Source organism: Bos indicus, chromosome 2, assembly GCF_029378745.1.
Source record: "Bos indicus isolate NIAB-ARS_2022 breed Sahiwal x Tharparkar chromosome 2, NIAB-ARS_B.indTharparkar_mat_pri_1.0, whole genome shotgun sequence".
Lineage (NCBI taxonomy): Eukaryota > Metazoa > Chordata > Mammalia > Artiodactyla > Bovidae > Bos > Bos indicus.
In genome coordinates this window covers 103,142,325-103,164,437 of record NC_091761.1, presented here as the reverse complement: position 1 = coordinate 103,164,437, position 22,113 = coordinate 103,142,325, and the positions used below count along the sequence as shown (strand labels likewise).

At 40.5% G+C, this 22,113-nt stretch overlaps 1 protein-coding gene and 1 non-coding gene across 2 annotated transcripts in view; one reads left to right on the top strand and one right to left on the bottom strand.

Moving 5' to 3' along the window:
• Window positions 1-8,157: 8,157 nt before the first annotated feature.
• LOC139179108 (small nucleolar RNA SNORA70) lies at window positions 8,158-8,288 on the bottom strand. Its single transcript, XR_011563517.1, has one exon. It is a non-coding gene; the product is annotated as a small nucleolar RNA SNORA70 (small nucleolar RNA).
• Window positions 8,289-12,377: 4,089 nt separating this feature from the next.
• ABCA12 (ATP binding cassette subfamily A member 12) overlaps window positions 12,378-22,113 on the top strand; it is a 198,224-nt gene continuing 188,488 nt past the window's right edge. The window contains exon 1 of the mRNA XM_070771765.1: window positions 12,378-12,446. Coding sequence (XP_070627866.1) covers window positions 12,378-12,446 — 69 coding nt within the window. The remainder of the gene's footprint in view (window positions 12,447-22,113) is intronic.

The following is a 22,113-nucleotide window of genomic DNA, read 5'->3' as shown; positions in this document are numbered from 1 at the left end:
GAAATTGATCATATACATCAAATCTTCCCTTAAGTTTTAATGGGTTGACTAAAAAAGGACCAATTAGCTTCTGTTTCTTATCCCCACAAGATTATAGCATTGTATGTAGTAAAATTAACTCAACACACTTTACCAGTTTGACCAAGTAAATTACTACTCATCCTGGATGAGTGGGTGAGTAATTCTTTGCAAGATTGTTAATCACTCTATAATTCCCAGAGTCACATGGCTCAATGATAAGATAATCATTAGTTATTAATATCAAAATGGTTCTTCTTACAAGACCATGTTGTTCGTGATGGGGCATTCTGTACCACTGTATCATGTTGAAGAGAGAAGCTGCCTTTTAACTTAGCTTGAAGTGAGTATTGTCTCACTTATGTTGAAGTGAGTCCTACTTAAAACATGTTTTACTTCCTGATTTTGTGAATCAGATTTGTACCAGTTGCTTCTTGACTTCCCTGGTGGCTCAGACAGTAAAGAATCTGCCCGCAATGCAGGAGATGTGGGTTTGATCCCTGAGTCAGGAAGATCCCCTGGGGAAGGGAATGGCTACCCACTCCAATATTCTTGCCTGGAGAATCCCATGGACAGAAAAGCCTGGTGGGCTACAGTCCATGGGGACACAGCTGAGTGACTAACACTTCTTAACGCAATTCTAACCACATAATCATTGGAGTGTCTCAGTGTGGATAAAGCACCTGAAAATCCTGAATCTGATACCTTCCTCACACCTACCTCTTTCATAGCATTGGCTATCACCACCTTTCATCACAGGTCGATCTTAGGTAATGAGGTATTAGCAATTAGTGCCTCATTATCATAAGCCTCTCTTGGAACCCCACCCTCCTCATAGAAGGATGATGCTGTTATTTTTGCCATGAGTTGGCTTCAGTTTCCCAACTTATTTCACATTTCCACCCAGGTTAAATGCACACACTTGCCGTGTTTTCTTATCCGTGCTTGCCTGTTGGAGAACAGGTTTTGCAAACCCAGAGACTTGGGTTCAAATCACTGTCCTTACACTCATTAGCTGTGTAACCCAGAAAAGCTACTTGACCTGTGCCTCCTTATCTATACAGCAGAGGCTATAATCTGACATCACAAGTTTATTATAAAGATTAGATCCTAGCTGTGATGGGCATCTCATAGCATCTAATTGAAAAAGTCAATGATGAGGAAAAAATAAGTTGTCACTGATGCTATAAACAAAATTTGGAGGTGAAGGACTAAAATTATGGATCTGGTTCCCATAAAAATTCCTAAGCTATTTCATTTCATCATTAACTCAATTCCACATTGTTTTCTCCCATTCAAAACAAGTTTCCAGTCTCAACATGAATTTGTCGTCCTGCTACTTTTTTTGTCTTCTCACAGCCTCAATTTCATCCCATCTGTTTCTTTAGAAGAGTTGCCAGAAACTTGCCATTCTAAATATTCAGTATAGCATCCTCTGATCTTCAGTGTTAAGGTCCCCCACTCTCCAAACTTTGTTGTCTACCACTTCAAACCAGCTCTTAGATTTAATCAGGCCAGAGTTCTCACCATTCTCCAGGGATGTAGGATTAATCTCTAACCTTTAATTTTGATAGGGTACAGTCCTTTTCTTCAAGGGGCTCGGAATATAGTTGAGGAGGTCAACTGACTGTGGCAAAGGCTAATTCAGGAGTTGACTCTGAACGGAGGTCTATGATAAAACAGATGGAGGGGTGATTAATTCAGCCAGGAGTGGGGGTGTGGTGGGTGGAGGGGCTGGGAAAGGCTTCAGAGACAGAGTAACAGTTGAGTCAGTCATTTAAGGAGCATGATTTTATTTTGGGCAGAGGGAGACTAGTAACCAAAGCTTGAAAGTAGATAGTCCTCATCCAAGGCATTACAGCAGATGGCAGGAGGCATGGCTGAGACTGGAGAGACGACACCTGATGAGGCTGGCAAGGACCAGGCTGAGAAGTTCTTTGATGCTCTACCAAGAAGCCTGAAAAGAGCAGTGTTCCTTTTTCCTGAATTCCTGGTGTAGTTATTCTTTGTGTATTTATTTTTAGCATTAAAAAAATTTAATCCATGTGATTTGTAGGCCCCTGGAGAATCAGAAAAAACTGTGAAGCTCTCCCCATTTCTCCTTAGCTCTCCCCATTTCTCCTTAGCTCTCCCCATGCAGTGCAGTACACAGGACTGGAGGTAGCATGACCCAGAGAGGAAACGTACAGACACAGAGTTTGGGTTCCCTTTCTGCTGTTTCCATCGACCCCACTTCTAACTGGGTGAACTTAGGCAAGTTAAAGCATGTCTGTGAATGTTACTTTCTTCCTCTGAACATGGGGATGATGCCAGTTTCTATGTAATTGACCTCATATAATGATTCAATAAAAGTGTCACAAATGTTTGCTACTCAGTTATTCAGTAAACATTAATTGACCATCTACTGCAGGATGAGACCTGTGCTAGATTCATATTATACAGTGATTAGTTGAATATATAAGACTTTAAGATCTAGTATTTATTATTATTATTACTGTAGACCTTTAACGTGTGTGTGTGTGTGTGTGCTCAGTCGCTCAGTCATATCCAACTCTTTGTGACCCCATGGACATGGCTCACGAGGCTTCTCAGTCCATGGAATTTTCCTGGCAAGAATACTGGAGTGGGTTGCCATTTCCTACTTCACAGTATCTTCCTGACTCGGGGATTAAACCCATGTCTCTTGAGTCTCCTGAATTGGCAGGTAGATTATTTACCACTGTGCCACCTGGAAAGTCCTTTAATAAATACTATTTAAAAATTAATGTATTTTTGCCACATTAATATCTTACCTGTGGTTGGATCAATTCCCTCTTGCCCTGGTCCTGGAGTGTGTTATTTGACTGTTTGACTGACAAAAATTGCCACATCCAACATTTAATAGAGCCCACCAATTACAGTGGCCACAGGACTGGAAAAGGTCAGTTTTCATTCCAATCCCTAAGAAAGGCAATGCCAAAGAATGCTCAAACTACCGCACAATTGCACTCATCTCACACGCTACTAAAGTAATGCTCAAAATTCTCCAAGCCAGGCTTCAACAATACATGAATCGTGAAATTCCAGATGATCAAGCTGGTTTTAGAAAAGGCAGAGGAACCAGAGATCAAATTGCCAACATCCACTGCATCATGGAAAAAGCAAGAGAGTTCCAGAAAAACATCTATTTCTGCTTTATTGACTATGCCAAAGCCTTTGACTGTGTGGATCACATTAAACTGTGGAAAATTCTGAAAGAGATGGGAATACCAGACCACCTGATCTGCCTCTTGAGAAATTTGTATGAAGATCAGGAAGCAACAGTTAGAACTGGACATGGAACAACAGACTGGTTCCAAATAGGAAAAGAAGTACGTCAAGGCTGTATATTGTCACCCTGCTTATTTAACTTATATGCAGAGTACATCATGAGAAACGCTGGGCTGGAAGAAGCACAGGCTGGAATCAAGATTGCCGGGAGAAATATCAATCACCTCAGATATGCAGATGACACCACCCTTATGGCAGAAAGTGAAGAGGAACTCAAAAGCCTCTTGATAAAAATGAAAGAGGAGAGTGAATAAGTTGGCTTAAAACTCAACATTCAGAAAACAAAGATCATGGCATCTGGTGCCATCACTTCATGGGAAATAGATGGGGAAACAGTGGAAACAGTGTCAGACTTTATTTTTTAGGGCTCCAAAATCACTGCAGATGGTAACTGCAGCCATGAAATTAAATGACACTTACTCCTTGGAAGAAAAGTTATGACCAACCTAGATAGCATATTCAAAAGCAGAGACATTACTTTGCCAACAAAGGTTCGTCTAGTCAAGGCTATGGTTTTTCCAGTGGTCATGTATGGATATGAGAGTTGGACTGTGAAGAAAGCTGAGTGCCGAAGAATTGATGCTTTTGAGCTGTGGTGTTGGAGAAGACTCTTGAGAGTCCCTTGGACTGCAAGGAGATCCAACCAGTCCATTCTGAAGGAGTTCAGTCCTGAGATTTCTTTGGAAGGACTGATGCTGAAGCTGAAACTCCAGTACTTTGGCCACCTCATGGGAAGAGTTGACTCACTGGAAAAGACTCTGATGCTGGGAGGGATTGGGGGCAGGAGGAGAAGGGGACGACAGAGGATGGGATGGCTGGATGGTATCACTGACTTGATGGATGTGAGTCTGAGTGAATTTTGGGAGTTGGTGATGGACAGGGAGACCTGGCGTTCTGCGATTCATGGGGTCGCAAAGAGTCAGACATGACTGAACGACTGAACTGAACTGAACTCTGCATGTAACTTAAATAAGCAGGGTGACAATATACAGCTTTGATGTACTCCTTTCCCAGTTTGGAACCAGTCTGTTGTTCCATGTCCAGCTCTAACTTTTGCTTCTTGACCTGCATACAGATTTCTCAGGGGGCAGGTCAGATGGTCTGGTATTCCCATCTCTTTCAGAATTTCCCACAGATTGTTGAGATCCACACAGTCAAAGGCTTTGGTATAGTCAATAAAGCAGAAGTACATGTTTCTCTGGAACTGTCTTGCTTTTTCGATGCTGCAATGCATAGACATCACCAGATGGTCAAACCAAAATCAGATTGATTCTATTCTTTGCAGCCAAAGATGGAGAAGCTACAGTCAGCAAAAACAAGACTGTGGCTTGGATCATGAACTCCTTATTGCCAAATTCAGACTGAAATTGAAGAAAGCAGAGAACACCACCTGAATAAACCATTCAGGTATGACCTAAATCAAATCCGTTATGACTACACAGTGGAAGTGAGAAATAGATTTAAGGGACTAGATCTGATAGATAGAGTGCCTGATGAACTATGGATGGAGGTTTGTGACATTGTATAGGAGACAGGGATCAAGACCATCCCCAAGAAAAAGAAATGCAAAAAAGCAAAATGGCTGTCTGAGGAGGCCTCACAAATAGCTGTGAAAAGAAGGGAAGAGAAAAGCAAAGGAGAAAAGGAAAGATATACCCACTTGAATGCAGAGTTCCAAAGAATAGCAAGGAGAGATAAGAAAGCCTACCTCAGCAATCAATGCAAAGAAATAGGGAAACAACAGAATGGGAAAGACTAGAGATCTCTTCAAGAAAATTAGAGATACCAAGGGAACATTTCATGCAAAGATGGGCTCAATAAAGGACAGAAATGATATGGACCTAACAGAAGCAGAAGATATTAAGAAGAGGTGGCAAGAATACACAGAAGAACTGTACAAAAAGATCTTCATGACCCAGATAATCACGATGGTGTGATCACTGACCTAGAGCCAGACATCCTGGAATGTGAAGTCAAGTGGGTCTTAGGAAGCATCACTATGAACAAAGCTAGTGGAGGTGATGGAATACCAGTTTCTATTTCAAATCCTGGAAGATGATGCTGTGAAAGTGTTGCACTCAATATATCAGCAAATTTGGAAAACTCAGCAGTGGCCACAGGACTGGAAAAGGTCAGTTTTCATTCCAACCCCAAAGAAAGGCAATGCTAAAGAATGCTCAAACTACCGCACAATTGCACTCATCTCACACGCTAGTAAAGATCATGGCATCTGGTCCCAACATTCATGGCAAATAGGTGGGAAAACAGTGGAAACAGTAGCTGGCTTTATTTTTGGGGGTCTGGTATTCCCATCTCTTGCAGAATTTCCCACAGTTTATTGTGATCCACACAGTCAAAGTCTTTGGCATAGTCTAAAGCAGAAATAGATGTTTTTCTGGAACTCTCTTGCTTTTTTGATGATCCAGAGGATGTTGGCAATTTGATCTCTGATTCCTCTGCCTTTTCCAAGACCAGCTTTAACATCTGGAAGTTCATGGTTCAAGTAGTGTTGAAGCCTGGCTTGGAGAATTTTGAGCATTACTTGGCTAGTGTGTGAGATGAATGCAATTGTGCGGTAGTTTGAGCATTCTTTGGCATTGCCTTTCTTTGGGGTTGGAATGAAAACTGACATTTTCCAGTCCTGTGGCCACTGTTGAGTTTTCCAAATTTGCTGATATTGAGTACAGCACTTTCATAGCATCATCTTTCAGGATTTGAAATAGTTCAACTGGAATTCCATCACCTCCACTAGCATTGTTCATAGTGATGCTTCCTAAGGCCTACTTGACTTCACATTCTGGGATGTCTGGCTCTGGGTGAGTTTTACACCATCGTGATTATCTGGGCCATGAAAATCATTTTTGTATAGTTCTTCTTTGTATTCTTGCCACCTCTTCTTATAACTTCTGCTTCTGTTAGGTCTATACCATTTCTGTCTTTTATTGTGCCCATCTTCGCATGAAATGTTCTCTTGTTATCTCTTGATCTTTTCTTGAAGAGATCTCTAGTCTTTACCATTGTATTGTTTTCCTCTATTTGTTTGCACTGATCACTTAGGAAGGCTTTCTTATCTCTCCTTGCTATTCTTTGGAACTCTGCATTCAGTTGGGTATAATTTTCCTTTTCTCCTTTGCTTTTTGCTTTAGGCCTCCTCAGACAGCCATTTTGTATTTTTGCATTTCTTTTCCTTGGGCATGGTCTTGAGCCCTGCCTCCTGTACAATGTTATCAACCTCCTTCCATAGTTCTTCAGGCACTCTATCAGATCTAATCCTTTGAATCTATTTATCACTTCCACTGTATAATCGTAAGAGAGTTCATTTACCAGAATGCTGATAAGTTGTTTCAGTCGTGTTCGACTTTGTGTGACCCCAGAGACGGCAGCCCACCAGGTTCCCCCGTCCCTGGGATTCTCCAGGCAAGAACACTGGAGTGGGTTGCCATTTCCTTCTCCAATGCATGAAAGTGAAAAGTGAAAGTGAAGTCGCTCAGTCGTGTCCGACTCTTCACGACCTCATGGACTGCAGCCTACCAGGCTCCTCCATCCATGGGATTTTCCAGACAAGAGTACTGGAGTGGGGTGCCATCACCTTCCCCGAATGGTCTAGTGGTTTTCTCTACTTTCTTCAATTTAAGTCTGAATTTGCCAATAAGGAGTTCATGGTCTGTGCCACAGTCAGCTCCTCGTCTTGTTTTTGCTGACCGTATACAGCTTCTCCTTCTTTGGCTGCAAAGAATAGAATCAATCAGATTTTGGTATTGACCATCTAGTGATGTCCATGTGTAGAGTCTTCTCTTGTGTTTTGGAAGAGGGTGTTTCCTATGACCAATGTGTTCTCTTAACAAAACTCTATTAGCCTTTTCCCTGCTTCATTCTGTACTCCAAGGCCAAATTTGCCTGTTATTCCAGGTATTTCTTGACTTCCTGCTTTTGCATTCCAGTCCTCTATAATGAAAAGGACATTTTTGGGGGTGTTAGTTCTAGAAGGGTTTGTACGTCTTCATAGAACTGTTCAGCTTCTTCAGCATTACTGGTCAGGGCATAGACTTGGATTACTATGATATTGAATGGTTTGTCTTGGAAATGTGTTCTTTCATGTATTGTATTGTTCTAACTTTGTGTATTTGCTGCTCAGTTTAGTTTTTGCTTAAAAAATATATTTTTCATCAACTGTGTGTCCTGGGTCCAGCATATTGCTGGTTGCCAAATTTTTCTTTCTTCCCTCAGGGGAAATCTTAAAGTATCTGTCAGTAACATCCCAGTCTATAGTCAGGAGTGAGGCACAAACCTATATCTTCCTCTATGCAAAAAATAAAACAGAATTCATTATCTTTCATCATCTTGTACATTTTCTCCAACATTTTCCTTTTGGTTGGTCTAAAAGTTACTTTAAATTCTGTTTTTTCTTTTTTGGACAGGAAGGTAGGATTTACTGGTGGGCATGATTAAGATAGGGACAGCCCCAAAACTCTCATGAGTGTAGGGCCCACCGTTTGTCCAGAGGGCCACAATTATGGCTATATTTGACCTCACAGCCATCTGGGATGAGCTGCTTTTCTGCCACCATATTTTCAAATTCATCCACATTAAACTTAGTAAATCCCTACTTCTTGGAAATGTGGATCTTCTAGCGACCAGGGAACTTGAACATGGCGCTGTAAAGGGCCTCAATCACATGCGCCATGTACTGCAAATTGGTGCGGATGGACATTATGACTCGGCCCATGTGGACCCTGGCCACTCTGTCCTAGGGCTTTCCAAAGGCACTATGCATACCTGTCTGAAGCCTAGACTGGGCACAGCATGCTAGTCATGAATGGCCACTGGAAAGGTTGTCTCCAAGGTCCTTTGGAAACCGGTACAGGCATCAGTCTGTGTACATGACCAAGGAGGCTGCTATTTTCAGCCATTGCACACTGGGCCTCAGTGGGGAAAAGAGCACGGTGGGCTTGCTGCTGCTGCTGCTGCTAAGTCGCTTCAGTCGTGTCCGACTCTGTGCGACCCCAGAGACGGCAGCCCACCAGGCTCCCCCGTCCCTGGGATTCTCCAGGCCAGAACGCTGGAGTGGGTTGCCATTTCCTTCTCCAATTCATGAAAGTGAAAGTGAAGTTGCTCAGTCATGTCCAACTCTTAGCGACCCCATGGACTGCAGCCTACCAGGCTCCTCCGTCCATGGGATTTTCCAGGCAAGAATACTGGAGTAGGGTGCCATTGCCTTCTCCGACAGTGGGCTTAATAGGCTGCAAACTCCAGTTCTATTTTGATCAGAGGTTATGATCCCTATTTATGTAAGCTATAGCTTCCAAGAGTAATGCTAAGCAAGGCCTTTTCCTCAATGCAATTTTAAAAGATGGTTTTAAACTCAAATTTAAAATGAAATCAGAAGATTGGGATTAACATATACATACTACTATATATAAAATAGATGATCAACAAGGACCTACTATATAGCACAGGAAACTCTACTTGATACTCTGTGATAACCTACATGGGAAAAAATCTGCAAAAGAATAGACGTATATACACATATAATTCAATCACTTTGCTGTACACCTGAAACTAACACAACATTGTAAATCAACTACACTCCAATATAAAATAAAAATTAAAAAAATAAAAGGAGATTTGAAAATCTTAAAGGAGCTATAAATGCCAAGACATAGATATTCAGAGTGGGGCAAATATTGGAGATCTGATTGTCTATGTCATCCTACTTAAAGTATTTTGAATTATGTTTTGTGAAAGATTACCCCAGTCTTCAAGGAAATGTAGGTGATGTTAGGAGCTATTGACATTGTGTGCCATCGAGTATAAAGGGATGAATGCTGAATGCTAAGTCACTTTAGTCATGTCCAACTCTTTGTGACCCCATGGACTGTAGCCCGCCAGGCTCCTCTGTCCAAGGGATTCTCCAGGCAAGAATACTGGAATGGGGTGCCATGCCTTCTTCCAGGGTATCTTCCCAACCCAAGGATCAAACCCACATCTTTTCATGTCTCCCACATTGGCAGGCGAGTTCTTTACCACTCGTGCCACCTGGGAAGTCCATATAAAGGAATATCTTACATGTATTAAACACCTAATGTATCATTTTGAGATCACTTTGAAGAAATAGATCTCCTGGGGGTCAGGGATTATAAAAAAATACATTATCTTCATCAGAATATTAGAGGTAGTAGATGAAGGTATATGATCAAGGAGACATCCTGAGAGAGAATCTTGAAATGAAGTTAAAAAAAAAATCTCCATGACTTCACTGAAGAAGTCATGAGCAGCTTCTGGGAAAAACCATCTGGGACCTTCTGAGCTGACCTCTCACCTGCATCAATGGCACAGTGAGTTAATGCTGTTTAACCTGAGATAACCTGAATGAATAAACTGATTCTGTGTCTATAATGTCTCTCTCAATGTATGGAATCATATCCCCAGATCCCACCCTGTTTCTCAGCTGAGTAATGTTTATTTGTGAACCAAACCATCAGTGAGTCGTAAACTGTGACAGATGGCAGAGAAAGAATGCGGGGAAGCAGGAGCTCAAGTCATCAGCAGAGCTGGAGAGAGCCAGATAAATTTTGGACAATGCATCCCAGGAGTGGTGAAGGAGGGTATTTTTGCCATGGCCCTCAGCTGTCTGAAGAGCACCTTGTCTTTAATCTTGTCCAGAAAAAAATTATATATATTCAAGACTGCCTGCCTCATGGAGATTGGGCTTAAAAGGGATTCATCACAGTAGGGAAAGAGCCAGAATTGGAATAGGTATGTGCCAAAGTGGCTCCAGTCAGCCCCAGGCTGGCTGCCATCAATATAGCAGAGTTGGCATGGGGACCAGGAAGCTGAATCAGCACTTGCTCTGGGTTTGAAGGGAAAATTCAAACATTGCTTGAACTTATTTCACAGAGTCTGGAGCAGTCATGGAAAGGCGTGAGGACCAAAGTGGAATTTCACTAGTTTTAACTCAAATATTGTCTTCCATTAAATTCAGCAGCCATTATTGAGCATTGATCATGGGTAAAATATTGTGATATAAAATAGTCTATTCTCTCAAAGCATTTACAATCTAATGTGGGAAAAATGATTGTATAAAAGTCACAATGGAGCAAAAATGCAAGTTCCTTGAAAGAAATATGAACAAAAAACTATACTGGATTCAAAAAGACAGGAGAGAAGATATCCTCTGGGGTATACCTACAAAGCCTTCATGGAAGATGTCAATTTGGGGATAATTTTGAGAGGAAGGTGCTTTAAGAGGGAGGCATGCATCCCAGGTAGAGGAGTTAGCATGAGCAAGCCTGGACGGGAAAGCAGAGGTTATATTTGCATATTGTAATATACACCAATTTGGCATGTGGCCAGGCATTTAATGATAGAATGGTTATGTATGAATGTGAGAGCTGGACTGTGAAGAAAGCTGAGCACTGAAGAATTGATGCTTTTGAACTGTGGTGTTGGAGAAGACTCTTGAGAGTCCTTTGGGCTGCAAGGAGATCCAACCAGTCCATTCTGAAGGAGATCAGCCCTGGGATTTCTTTGGAAGGAATGATGCTAAAGCTGAAACTCCAGTACTTTGGCCACCTCATGGGAAGAGTTGACTCACTGGAAAAGACTCTGATGCTGGGAGGGATTGGGGGCAGGAGGAGAAGGGGACGACAGAGGATGGGATGGCTGGATGGTATCACTGACTTGATGGATGTGAGTCTGAGTGAATTTTGGGAGTTGGTGATGGACAGGGAGGCCTGGAGTGTTGCGATTCATGGGGTCGCAAAGAGTTGGACATGGCTGAGTGACTGAACTGAACTGATTGGATTATAAGATTGGACTATATTGACTACAGGCAGATAGTATAGGCATTGAATATCAGAGGGAACATGTTGTCATTAAGATGTTAAAGCAAAGTTATTCCTAAAAGTTTTTGTGGCAGACTTCTGGATTGTATATACCTTAAATCACAATTAAAATTTGTTATTTATAATGAAATTATATTTATAATATCATTAAGTACTTTATACTTAATTATAAAGTGCCTTGAATAATTCAAGCACAAGTCCTTTTTCTTTTCCCTTAATCACCAGAAATTCCTTTGCTGATTTAGAGATTTCAAGTGCAGTTAGAACTTACTCATTATATCGTACCCTCAGAGATATCCTGGGTCAGCCTATGTCTCCTTTGACCATGAAGTCTGAAACAACATGGCTCTCCTGTAATAAACACATGACTCCCTGGCCCCCAGGTGAGGGAATCCAGTGTATGTCATTACTGTCACCTACAGGTGACAGCCTTTTATTTTCTGCATGTTTTGTAACCTAGCAAATTATGATAGAAGCCAGCAGTTACTTTTCCCCAAATCAAAGCATTAACTTCACTTTAAACTAAACATTGAAACCTTCTCTAGGATATCTCATGATGGACTGAGCCTCAGAGTGTTTCAGCTGAGCTCTGGCCTCATGGATGTAAAACATCTTAATGACACTTTATTATGAGAGTCACTAGTCCCAGAGTCTGTAATGTGCTCTCGTGCCCTGCCTCTGCCAGAGCAGGCTCTATGTAGCGAAGAAGGTGAGAGAATGTAGGACAAGTCCTACTGGCCTGGCAAGGGTCCCACCTAATTCCTATGACGTGTCCAGAGCAGGTGACACCTTCTGGAAGGTGTGGATAGGCAGCTAATTTTATGGAGAGTAGGAGGTGTGGGTTCAGCTTTTTTTCCAGTAGGGCATTATCTGAATGATATTCATTCTCTCTTGAGTCTGGACTTCACGCAACAGGCAGCTACTGGATGTTATTTTAAAATAAGCAAACACCACCAAAAGATCCTGGCCTGGATCATCGTTTGAGGGGAAGAGCTGGTTGAGAAGTGCTCCTTGGGCAGGATTAACCCAAAGGAAAATCCAGCAGAAAGAGAAGATCGGTGGGTTTCTTACCCCAGCTCCCAGGAAAGCTATGCCATGAATAGGCTCCTGACCCATTGACACACAGCAAGTTGGACGGGGAACCAATTCTTCTTTTGAGGGGTGGAGGAAAAAAGAGGAATTCTCTTGTTTGTGGCATCTTGAAGGATGGCTTCCCAGCTTCATCAGCTTCGGGTTCTGGTCTGGAAAAACTGGCTGGGTGTCAAAAGACAGCCGGTGAGTAAAACAAGGGAGTGGGGTCATGGGGGCAATGTTCCAGACCGTTTTAAAATGTAGAGTTAATGAGAGGTAAAAAAAGAAGAGTTTTAAATCACTTTCTAAAGCAGAAATAAGATATTTAGAGATCATCTCTGCATCTGTTTTACAGCTCATGGGGCGAGTCTAAACATGCTCCCAAATCTGCCTTTTGATTTCAGTAAATTAAAAGAATAAACCAGGACATGCCCCAGGCAAAGAAACGGATACATCTTGTTACTGGTTGAATTGGAACTTGTGCTGAATTCTAGATTTGTGGCCAAAAGCTTTCAGGAATTTACTTAACAAATTCTGTTAAAAATGAGATGAAGAAAAGTTTCAGATGAAAGTTTTCAATAAATGGGATTGAACTGTACTTGAAAACCAAAAGTGATAGAAATGTGAATTGATAAGAAACATATGGAAAGAAAGTAGTTTGAGGGCTGTTGGTATAGAAAATCATCTACGAAATTTTGAGTATTTAAAAATTATTTACTAGAAATGCCAAACAAGGGTCAATATATATGCCAAGCTTTAAGAGTGTTATTGAATCACTTTACTGCTCCAGTCTGCTTATTTTTTGAGCTCTTACATTCATGTTTGCTTTTTAAATTATATAGCCAGCTGTGAAATCCTTACCAGATAGGATGCCAGGAGACTGAGAAAGGACCTGACTTTAGTGAGGTATTGCATATTGAGAAGAATGTTAGAAAACTGGAGAAGTCCAGAAAGGCACTCAGTATACTTTATCCCAGCCTAAAATGAATAATATAAATATTTACAAATAATATGCCAAAATTGTGTCTATATATCTTATCTCACTCTAGGTTTGCTTGCAGTGCCTGACACCGTACTTAAGTGTTCTGATGTATATATTAATAGGGAGAAGTTGATTTGCCTTTGTGAATTTGGTGGGTAGGATTTAAAATCACAAGGCATTCTGTGATTGTATGGGTGTGGGTATTGAACATAAAATTTTAAATCATTAATATTTTAATTTCAGTTTTTAAATTGGAAACAACACAAAAGTGAAACTTTCTATAATTTTCCCATGGTAGGTTCTGTGTGAAATTTAGCAGGGAAAGAGTCTGGTGCTTGTGGTCAGAAGACAAGAATTAGCTTCCTGGTTCTGTTCCTCACCAGCCACATGACTTAAATGTCATATCACAATTTCTCTGAGCACTGGTTTTCCCATCTCTAAAATGGGCATCAGGTCTACCATATCTGTCTCATAGGGTGGAAAGAACCAAATGTGCTGTATAAATGGTGAAACATTTGGCAAATAAATTATAGATGGATTTGGGAAATGTCCGTGTTGTAGTTTATTTAAAGAAATGGTGAAAGGAAATTCAGGTGAAGGGAGTGTGGGAGAGAGGAAGAAATTTATATACAGTAAAATTCCTAAGTGATGAAAACTCAGTAGTTAAAAGAATAGCGAAACTGAAGACTTGTAACTGTTGCTGATAAGCTGAATGCTGAAGTGGTACATTTTCCTTACAACTCCATTTTACCTAAAAATTAAAAATAAAATCCCTCAGGTAAATAAACTTTTTCACTGAGAAATTTTATCTTTAGAAGCTTTAATAAGTTCCTTCCTATTCTGTAAAGTAGCTGGGATATCAATATTCTACTTTAGTGCTTTTCTCCATTTTAGTCAATTCCTGCTGGACATGGCACATTTAAAGAAGATGGATGTCAGGTGTGCTAACATGTTTTCACTATGATGACTTATATTATTCCTATGTAGCCAGAATCCTTCAAAGTCCCCAGTAATATACTTTGACTAGGGAAAGAAAATACATGAACTACTAGTTCATTTTGTGACATCAAATGATTCAGATCTTCAGTTCAGTTCAGTTCAGTTGCTCAGTTGTGTCTGACTCTTTGTGACTCCATGGACTGCAGCACGCCAGGCCTCCTTGTCCATCACCAATTCCTGGAGTTGATTCAAACTCATGTCCATTGAGTCGGTGATGCCATCCAACCATCTCATCCTCTGTTGTCCCCTTCTCCTCCCGCCTTCAATCTTTCTCAGCATCAAAGTCTTTTCAAATGAGTCAGTTCTTCGCATCAGGTGGCCAAAGTATTGGAGTTTCAGCTTCAGCATCAGTCCTTCCAAAGAATATTCAGGACTGATTTCCTTGAGCACCTTAAAAGAATGTGACTCAGGACAGATAAGTCTTGGTTTGCAGAAAGTGAGATCATTAAAGTCTAAAATTTGGGACAATACCAAAGGCCCACTTGAATCCATTATGAGCAACTAGAGGGATGCATGAGACCTTTAGAAAATGGTGGTGCCAAAAGGAGAAGGAAGGACAATTCTAAGTGGAAAGCTAGAGGACAAATAAAGGTATACTTTCTCAGTTTTTAGGGCTTCCCTGGTGGCTCAGATGGTAAAGCATCTGCCTGAAATGAGGGAGACCCAGGTTCAATCCCTTGATTGGGAAGGTCCCCTGGAGAAGGAAACTGCAACCCACTCCAGTATTCTTGCCTGGAAAATCCCGTGGACAGAGGACCCTGGTAGGCTATAGTCCATGGGGTCGCAAAGAGTTGGACATGACTGAGTGACTTCACTTCACTTTCTCATAGTTTTACCTGGAGCCAATCCTCTATCTTCGTATTGGAAAAGAAGCTCGATGACAAAATAGGTGGAAGGACATGCATGGGTCAGTGTCACTTATGAGGGAAGAAAGAGAAACTCGAGAGGTTGGAAAATTAGGCTTGAAAAATATTGAAGGAGATAAGAGTTTTACAAATGTTAAAAGAGAAAATACAGACAAATTAGAAGACTGAACGTAAAAAGGAGTATATAACTTTGAGAGAGGATATAGTCTGTGTATAGGAACTGGACTTTTGTCATCCATCAAACAGTTATTTAAAGTGCAAGTATCTTTATCTCTACTTAGCAATTGTTCTGAATATGGCACTTTAAAAATATACCCTTAGGAAAGTAGAAGTTAAGTTGTGTGCACTGGAGATGTATGGTCCTTGTGTGTCTGCGTGCTCAGGCACGTCTGACTCTTTGTGACCCTATGGACTGTAGCCCTCCAGGCTCCTCTGTCCATGGGATTTTCCAGGCAAGAATACTGGCGTGGGTTGCCATGCCCTCCTCCAGGGATCGTCCCAATCCAGGGATCAAACCCACGTCTCTTATGCCTTCTGCATTGCAGGTGGATTCTTTACTGCTGAGCTACCAGGGAAGCCCACGTATAGTCCTTAGTGAATGTTAAAGAAAAATGCTAGCATCACCTCCATGACATCCTCTTTCACTTTGTTTTCAAGAGAGTCTATCACAAAGCAAGGCAATGGGAAGGACAGTCTAGAGGAAGAAGTTAGGAATCTACAAATGGAGAAACAAATACAGGGAAAAAACAAGTAAAAATATAGTAAAATTATTAAAGTCAAATGGGGATTAGTTAGGAAGTTTATTATAAAAGTATATATTAGCCTAGAAACTGAAAGAACAATTTTAAAACACTGTACTGTCTCAGAGATGAGCTGGCTGCAAAAAAAGGGAAGACAGAATCTTTAATTTTTGAGGTGACTTCCATCAAAATTATTCTTAGTGCTAATGTTTCTCTTTTGTAAAATCAAATGTCAGAATTCTGAACTATTTGGAATTGTCTAACTGCCTTGATTTTACAGGGTCCCTGAGAGCTCAAGGGAACCTATCCAGAATCATATAGTGAATTTTAAAATGCAAAGTTAGATTTTACCAAAAATGGATCTCTTCTTTCGATTACCTCCTGCTATTTCACTATTGCTCCTAAATTTAGTTTCCTTTCCCAATATTCTCTAATCCCTGCTCAGAGTTCAGCCCATCAACAAAGAGATCATATTCACTAAGGGGACTTTAGATATTGCTGTTTTTTTAACATTAGTGGTAATGTCAATTCTCAATTCTATTGCAAAAAATGAATACTTGGAGGAGTGTGAAAAAAATACATTAGATACCAACAGAAATGTTAGGTAATAGAGAAAATCAATTAGATGGAGTTGCTACCCTGCTGGGCTTGTAATTTAACTCTAAAAAATAATGGAAAAATGAGCATACATTCCACCGGATATGGTTAGCAACAGGGAGGCTTACCTAATGAGATGACAGTTAATGACAGGAAACAGAGTCCTGGGACAGCAAAGAGACTGGCGGCTTGAAGGCTAGGTAGTGCAAGATAAGAATTTATCCTTCATTAAGAAGATGGGTTCTAAATAAGCATATCAAAAAGTGACTACAAATCTCTATAGAAGTGGAATCTAATTCCAGACTCATGACCCAAAGAAAGAAGAATAACTACACCTATTTATTTTCTGCTTTTGTAACTATTTAGCTGGCGGATCACATTTTAGCTCAGTTGATGACAGACCTAATTTTTCTATCATAGATATTCCCACAACTTGATAAACTTTTAACATTGGATCAAATTTGACACTTCCTCCCTCATCCTCACCTTGCTCATTTAACTTTCTCTCACAGTGGCTAAATAAAAAGAAAGACTTGAAAATTTTGAAATAGGTTGGTCCATGCATTAAAATAATGTTTGATTAAACAATTTAGAATTAAACTGAAATTCCAAATTGAATTCTAAATCAGATTAAAATGAATTTGATCTTGCACAATTCACTCAGCTACATGGTCAAATGTTCCAAGCCCTTTTATGTCTTTTGGATCCATACACATTTACTCCCTTAAGCCTTTTTAATTGTTCCAAACATTTGAATCTGCTTGTTCTTTATGGTGTCTGACACATAACAGACATGCACATTTTATTAGTTTCAGTTCAGTTCAGTCTCTCAGTTATGTCCAACTCTATGCAACCCCATGAACCGCAGCACGCCAGGCCTCCCTGTCCATCACCAACTCCTGGAGTCCACCCAAACCCATGTCCATTGAGTCGGTGATGCTTTTGAGTTATGGTGCTGGAGAAGACCCTTGAGAGTCCCGTGGACTGCAGGGAGGTCAAACCAGTCAATCCTAAAGGAAATCAATCTTGAATATTCATTGGAAAGACTGATGCTGAAGCTGAAACTCCAATACTTTGACCACCTGATGCAAGGAACCGACTCATTAGAAAAGACCCTGTTGCTGGGTAAGATTGAAGGCAGAAGGAGAAGAGGGCAGCAGAGGATGAGATGATTGGATGGCATCACCTACTCAATGGACATGAATTTGAGCAAGCTCCAGGAGATAGTGAAGGATGGGGAATCCTGGCGTGCTGCAGTCTTTGAGTCACAAAAAGTTGGACAGGACTTAAGCTATGAGCAACAAACAACAACATGATTAAGACTAGAGAGTAAATATCTGATTCACAGGCATTCAAATAACAGTAGTTCTCTCAAATTTTTAAATATATAGTAACACAGTAATTTAAAGTTTACTGTATCTTATTTTATTATTTACTTTTAATGAAAATAATAAAAATGGTGGCTACATACAGAATTAGGAAGACTAACAATAATTGAAATAAAAGGTTCTAACAAAGTAATGGAATGTAAATGACATAAAGTTGAAATTATGTGCTTTGCCAAGGTTTTTTTAGAAAATTAGATTTGAAAGTTTTTTAAAGATTTGAAACAATAGTTCTCAGCAAATACAGAGGTAAATGTTTCTAGGTAATTCAATTGAGTTAAAAATTACTACAGATCAGCACTAAATGGAAAATTTAGAGTGAATTTACATTTAGTTTATTCAAGGAATTTATTAAGATTTAAACCTAGAATTTTGAGTGGATGACCTCACTGATTTCAAAGCCACTGAAATATGTCCTGTTGTCATCATTAATTCTCCAAACCTTACCATATGCACACAAAAGATAGACATCCTTGGATATAAAGCATGTTTTTTAAAATCTCTTTTCTTGGTCTTTTGTCCCTTCTCTCGCTGTCTTTAAAAAAGTGGTTCTGGATTCTCAAAAGGAATTACTTTTAAAATAATTTCAATTTTTTCAAATTTTAAAATAATTTAAAATTAAAGTTGCAAGAACAGTACAAATATATATTTTTTCAAGAGCTCGTTGAGGTTGATGCCCCATTATCTCAGATAATTTGGTGTGCATACTTCACAAACAAGGACATCTTCCAACATAAGCCAGTCATTGTCCTTCAGTTGCTCAGTTGTGTCTGACTCTTTGCAACCCCATGGACTGCTGCACACCAGGCTTCTCTGTCCATCACTATCTCCCAGAACTTGCTCACACTCATGTCCATTGAGTTGGTGATGCCATCCAGCCATCTTATCCTCTGTTACCCCCTTCTCCTGCCTTCAGTCTTTCCCAGCATCAAGGTCTTTTCCAATAAGTCAGTACTTCGCATCAGGTTGCCAAAGTTTTGGAGTTTCAGCTTCAGCATCCAATGAACAGTCCTTCCAATGAACATTCAGGACTGATTTCCTTTAGGATTGACTGGTTTGATCTCCTTGTAGTCCAAGGGACTCTCAAGAGTCTTCTCTAACACCACAGTTCAAAAGTGTCAGTTCTTCGGTGCTCAGCCTTCTTTGGGCTTCCCTGGTGTCTCAGTTGGTAAAGATAATTGCCTACAATGCAGGAGACCTGGGTTCAATCCCTGAGTTGGGAAGATCCCCTGGAGAAGGGAACAGCAACTCACTCCAGTATTCTGGCCTAGAGAATCCATGGATTATATAGTCCATGGGGTTGCAAAGAGTTGGACACTACTGAGCAACTTTCACTTTCACAACCTTTTTTATGGTCTAGCGCTCACATCCATACATGACTACTAGAAAAACCACAGCTTTGACTGTACAGATCTTTGTTGCCAAAGTGATGTCTTTGCAATTTAATACACTGTCTAGGTTTTTCGTAGGTTTTTTTCCGATGAGCAACTTCTTTTAATTTCATGGCTACAGTTGCCATCTGCAGTGATTTTGGAGCCCAAGAAAATTAAGTCTGTTACTGTTCATATTGTTTCCCCATCTATTTGCCATGAGGTGATATGACCGGATGCCATGATCTTAGTTTCTTGAATGAATGTTGGTGGCGCATAAGCCAGTGCCACCATTAAATTCTTAGATCCAATTCAAGCATCACCAGTTCTCCCAAACATGTCCTTTATAGAAAAAAACATGATTTAGAATCATGTTCTGTATCTAGTTTTCACGTCTTTAGTTTGTGACTATTCAATAATCATCCTTGACTTTCATGACCCTGACACCTTTTGAACATCTAAGACCAGTTGTTTTGTAGAGTTTCTGTTGCTTTGTAGCTGTGCTTAGTTGCTCCGTCATGTCCAACTCTTTGTGACCCCATGGATTGTAGCCCACCAGGCTCCTCTGTCCATGGGGATTCTCCAGGCAAGAATACTAGAGTAGGTTGCCATGCCCTCCTCCAGGAGTTCTTCCTAACCCAGGGATTGATTCCAGGTCTCCGCATTGCAGGCCAGTTCTTTACTCTCTGAGCCTCCAGGGAAGTCCTGTTTTGTAGAGACTTGGGTTGTTTATCTCTGGAAGGAATACCGCAGAACGATGCTCTGTTTTTCATATTATGACACATCAGGTGGTGCATGGTGTCAATTTGTCTCACTTTATGGTGGCTCAGAGGGTAAAGTGTCTGCCTTCAATGTGGGAGACCCAGGTTCAATCCCTGGGTCAGAAAGATCCTCTGGAGAAGGAAATGGCAACCCACTCCAGTATTCTTGCCTGGAGAATTCTTGCCTACCAGGCTACAGTCCACGGGGTTGCAAAGAGTTGGACACGATTCAGCAACTTCACTTTCTATGGGGAAATACTTTGTGACCATGTACGTATTTGTGTTTCTCATTAAGCTTTCAATGTATCTCTTTCTGTATACATTTATTCCTATTTACATAAACTCATGGAGTCTTAGTTTATACAGTTAGACATAGATATACTCTTTTATTATCAAGTCTTTTAATGTTTAATTTTGGCCAGTGGGTCAGATTTGATGTTCAAATTTGGCCACTAGCACATATCTGTGTTTTATTGATGTGTCTCCAACGTTCTCTGAGATTCTCTGAGCAGTATGTCTGGCACCCTTCTATCTATTGATCTGCCTATCTATTTCTTTAAATTTATGTATGCATGTATGTATCTCTGTACCTATATACATTCTATATATATTTTATAGCTCTCTTCAGCCTGGAAAACAGTGATAGCCCAATAGCAATGAGCATACTTATCTCTCATCCTCTAAAAGAAGCTAGTCTTTCTTGAAAAAATAGGTATTCCCAGGACTGGGACAGAGAAATTATACAATGAGGCAGAAACTACTTGTGGGACTGGAAAGAAAGAAATAAGTTGTACACACATTTCTAGCTATAGTTCAGAAACTAGTAGTTCACAGCCTTTATATCTTTACTTCTAACCTGATACTACAGAGTTCATTCTAGTTTCCCCCTTTTGCATGTTTATAATCTCCCTGTTGGATAGTGAGAAAGCCCAGCTCCTCTAATGGGGGATATACTTACTTTCGGTGAACCTTCCTATGTGAAACCAGTCACCTGCTCCTTGCCCTGCACAGACACCCTCCTTACCCAACTTGGGTCCTGACACCCCAGTGCCTGGCTGCTGTATCATGGGTATCCTCTTCACCTTGGTAGGGACCCACTTCCCTCACTGTGTCACTGTGGTGCCCTGAGTCCTGGTGTGGACTGACCTTGCTTGCTCCACCTAAGGAATTTTGGGCACTGAATTTTTCAGAAAAAAACAGTGAAGAGGAAAAAACCAGAAGGGAACATATCAATAGAAAATAAACTGTGGAGAGATAAAAAGAGACAAATGCCACGGTCCGCTGCAGCTGCTGCTGCTGCTGCTAAGTCGCTTCAGTCGTGTCTGACTCTGTGCGACCCCGTAGACGGCAGCCCACCAGGCTTCCCTGTCCCTGGGATTCTCCAGGCAAGAACACTGGAGTGGGTTGCCATTTCCTTCTCCACATGGCCCACTAGAAAACTGTAACTTACTCAGTGTGCATATGCCATTAGACATCAAGAGTGCAGGGGAGGTGGAATGCAAGTGAGGTATAGAGGCACATGAAACATGATTAAAATGTTAGCAAAAGTATGAAACTCTTAAAAACTACTTTTCCCAGAGTTTTCAAGTAGCTCTGATGTATGTTTATGTAAAATCAATATTTCAGCATTTATTCCAAACAAACAAAGTTACAGCTCATTGGTTTAGTATTTAGATCCATGGCATTGCATTGCTCCTAGGTTGTTTATGATAATATTTAGAATGGTGTTGCAAGCAATCCTGCTGCTATGAAAATTTAAAATTTGCTTATTTCTTGCTTTTGTGATTAACTTGTCAACCTTAACATTTCCAAGATCACAATGTGGAGGGCTTTGGATTTATTATCCTTCTATGGTGCTGTATGCAGAAATGTTCTCCAGACCTCTCTGACATAAAATCCTGAGGGAAATCTTGTGATAATACATTGTTTATGGGCTTGCTATGGATTTTACCTGTAACAGGGTCTAAATTACCTTAAACTACTCCAATACAGATTGCATTTTTTGTTTGGATTTAAATCATGTCTAAAATTAATCTCAGGATTTACTGAAACGTACTCATGAAACCATCAAATTAGATCAACCAAACGATAACTTAAAGATAACCCGTGACAAATGTCCCTTATTTGAATGTGAATGTGCCTTTGTGTTGGTGTATTTGATTTCAGTTGCT